Consider the following 3,036-nt stretch of genomic DNA (forward strand, 5'->3'; position numbering starts at 1 on the left):
CGAGATCTCGCGACAGTAAAAAAAAAAACAACAAAAAACAAACAAACAAACAAAAACGACACAATTTACGGTGGCCACGAAGTTGTGTTGTGTTTTGCATGTTCAAAAACACAACAATATTAACTAGGCACAATTACAAATGAAGAAAACACAATGACATTTACAAAACAGAAAAGGCAGAGTGAGATACCTGAGACATCGCTGCTTGGACAACGCCTCCTTTGACTTTAGAACCGGAAATTGCACCGGCGTTTGATCTCTCTTTCTCCAGACAGGTAGGCAGACAATCACCGTGCTATGTATTGCCTGAACTGTCAAAAAGAATGAAGCATTTTAGGCTCAATAGCGATAGCTACGTTTCCATCATGTACCTACTGCTAAGAATGTTGAAATTCAGATTTTCGACAAACGCACAAAAGTCAGAATAACTTCCGGTGGCAAACGTCCAATCAGCAATGTCTCAAGTTTCCCAACTCTTCCGTTTTTTTTATTTTTTTTTTAATTTTTATGTTGTATTTTGTAATTTGTAGTTGTGGGTAGGTAATATTGTTGTGTTTTCTTAATTTGTACTAATAAAAATGTTCGGCTGTCTGAAAACACGGATTTCCATCCGCACCTCTACCAACAGTAAATTCTATTTGTCACGAAGAAACTGTGACCATTTACCGCTAAAAATGCAGAAGTTAGCGTCATCGTTTGGTACTTTAATGACTCCCGACTGTATTTTGTTTCAAAATCCAAAGCACAGATTAGTGTCACCTTAATTATACTACACTGACCAATTTCAGATTCATGAAAGTTTTATTTTATTTTATTTTATTGTGAAAACACAAAACGGGAAATTTTAATGCATTTTTTGGCATTAGAAACTAATTGAAATGAGGCACAAAAAACAAAAACAAAAAAAAACATAAAAATATGCAAACAAGTTAAATCTGGAGTAGATTAACTTAAACAGAGCAGATATTCTTTTTAAAAAATCATTTGTTAGACCAATTTATTTTTTGGAAAAAATGGGAGTTGTCTTTTCAAAAAAAAAAAAAAAAGGATAAAATCTTGTGTGGTCATTATGAGCTGGTTGTACTCAAAGTTCAAACATTACAGCATATGGCTGATGCTTTTAATCCTTAGTAAATTTTGTGAATGCAAATATAAATGTAAGGTTATTCTTCATAAAAGTAATCACAAATTAGATTTTTAATTTTTTTTCCTCAATGAATTGAAGTGTTCGTTGAGGCTGGTTGAGGCCTAGTTCACTTGGTTTACATATGGGACCCTAAAGGTAGGAAATGGGCTGACAAAATGGCTTGTATTGGGACAGTCCCTGGTTTACATAGTGGATTCATCTTCATTACCTATACACTATCAACTCTGGACACAAAGTAGGATCCACATGGCCCTAGAAGTGTTGACTAGAATTTGACTTATTGTTTAAAAACTCAATAATAATAAAAGTCAAATTCTTTTTTTAATGAGAGTTGTTTTGCTGACATCAGTTATCACATTGACCCATTTGATCCTCCAGAAGAAGCCATGCCTACTTAGTGCCCATCCAGCCTGGGCAAACTCCATGATTGGCCCACATACCTGCTGACTGGGGGTAATTTATCACATGGGTAGGTCTAGTGCTCTTGGGATCGCCCCTGTTGGCATGGAAGCCCTAATCAACAGCTCATGTTATGGTCTGTCTTAAATGCGGAACCCATATAGGCCCAAAAATTGACAGAAAAGTACATGTTAGCGGTGATAATTCTCCAGCTATCATCCATGTGGACCACGTTCATTTTGTTCCTGGCTGATTTTGTAAAAGTGATGAGCAAAAAAACTCATCACTAAAACCATTGGGTTCAAACACAGGGAAGTTTGAACCCAATGTTCAAATTACCATAGTTTGAACATAGATTCAAACTACAACACATCTAGGACCTACATTCAGCCCATTCCCTACCATTGGAGGGTTTTGCATGTAATAGTTAGTTCAGCGGTTATAAAATGTGCGTGGCTGACGTTAATCATAGTTCAAAACAAACAAACGTTTCTATGCGGAGCGGCGGTTTAAGCCAAAGTCTCCACCATCTCCTCCTCCAGGGACAAGCGGGCAGACGAGTGGCTGGGGCTGGATCTCGTCTTCAGGCTGATGGAGCCGTACAGTTTGGCCGAGCGCTTGGAGTAGGCCACGAGCTTCCTCCTGTACATCTCCCCCTTCCACATGGAGATCATGAGCAGCGTGGAGAGCACGACGCCGCCCAGGGTCAGCAGGCAGAGTCCCGCGATCACGCAGCGGTCCAGGTGGGCGCCTATCCGGGCGCTCTCCATCTCCAGCCGCTCCATCTCCCGCGCCGACACGCTGTCGCGGTCCACCTCCACGTCCCGCGGCACGGCGTAGGAGATGATCACCAGGGAGATCCCCGTCACCAGGAACGTGACCGCGCTGATGAAGCCGTAGTCCACGGAGCTCCCGGAGCCTTCGCCGAAGGAGAGGTCGTCCTCCGACATAAACGAGAGCTCCGGCAGAGTCTCGGAGCAAGGCTCGCCGTTGCGGACCGGCCTGTGCGAAGTTTTGCAGCCGGTCTCCGGGCTGGCCAGTCGCAAATTGACGTTCTCGTCGATGAAGGTGAAGGAAGTCTCCAATTCCTCGTCGCAGCAAACCCGGAGCTTCTCCTCACCGCCGGGGGGAGGGCAGAGCTTCCCCTCCGCGCCCGCCCTGCGCTGCGCTGTCCTCGGTGCTGAAAGGCACCGGCCGCGGCTGCCGCTGCCGCGGGCGGGGGCGCAGCCGCCCTCCCCGGGGAGCCCGTCTCCTGTTGATCCGGCCGACTTCCGGGCGTGCTGCACACCGGAAACCCGGTCGAATGCTTCTGGGTTCAGCTCGGACTGCTTGCCTGCCTCCTTTGCGGGAAGCAGCTTCGGGGAAGCCATTCGTGTTTCTCTCTTAGACTTCCTCCCACGGCGTCTCCACTCCACAGCATCCCTAAGAAGTGGACGACACACACACACACACGCGCGCCGGCTCAGGGTTTGAACATGGCAGCCTTCACT

The 3,036-nt window shown here is 45.5% G+C and overlaps 1 protein-coding gene across 1 annotated transcript in view; it reads right to left on the bottom strand.

Moving 5' to 3' along the window:
• Nucleotides 1-1,039: 1,039 nt before the first annotated feature.
• The window catches only part of tmem74 (transmembrane protein 74), a 3,331-nt gene continuing 1,334 nt past the window's right edge, over nt 1,040-3,036 (bottom strand). The window contains exon 2 of the mRNA XM_007563531.2: nt 1,040-2,968. Coding sequence (XP_007563593.1) covers nt 2,056-2,916 — 861 coding nt within the window. The 5' untranslated portion in view covers nt 2,917-2,968 and the 3' untranslated portion in view covers nt 1,040-2,055. The remainder of the gene's footprint in view (nt 2,969-3,036) is intronic.

This window comes from Poecilia formosa, unplaced genomic scaffold (genome assembly GCF_000485575.1).
Source record: "Poecilia formosa unplaced genomic scaffold, Poecilia_formosa-5.1.2 Scaffold0, whole genome shotgun sequence".
Lineage (NCBI taxonomy): Eukaryota > Metazoa > Chordata > Actinopteri > Cyprinodontiformes > Poeciliidae > Poecilia > Poecilia formosa.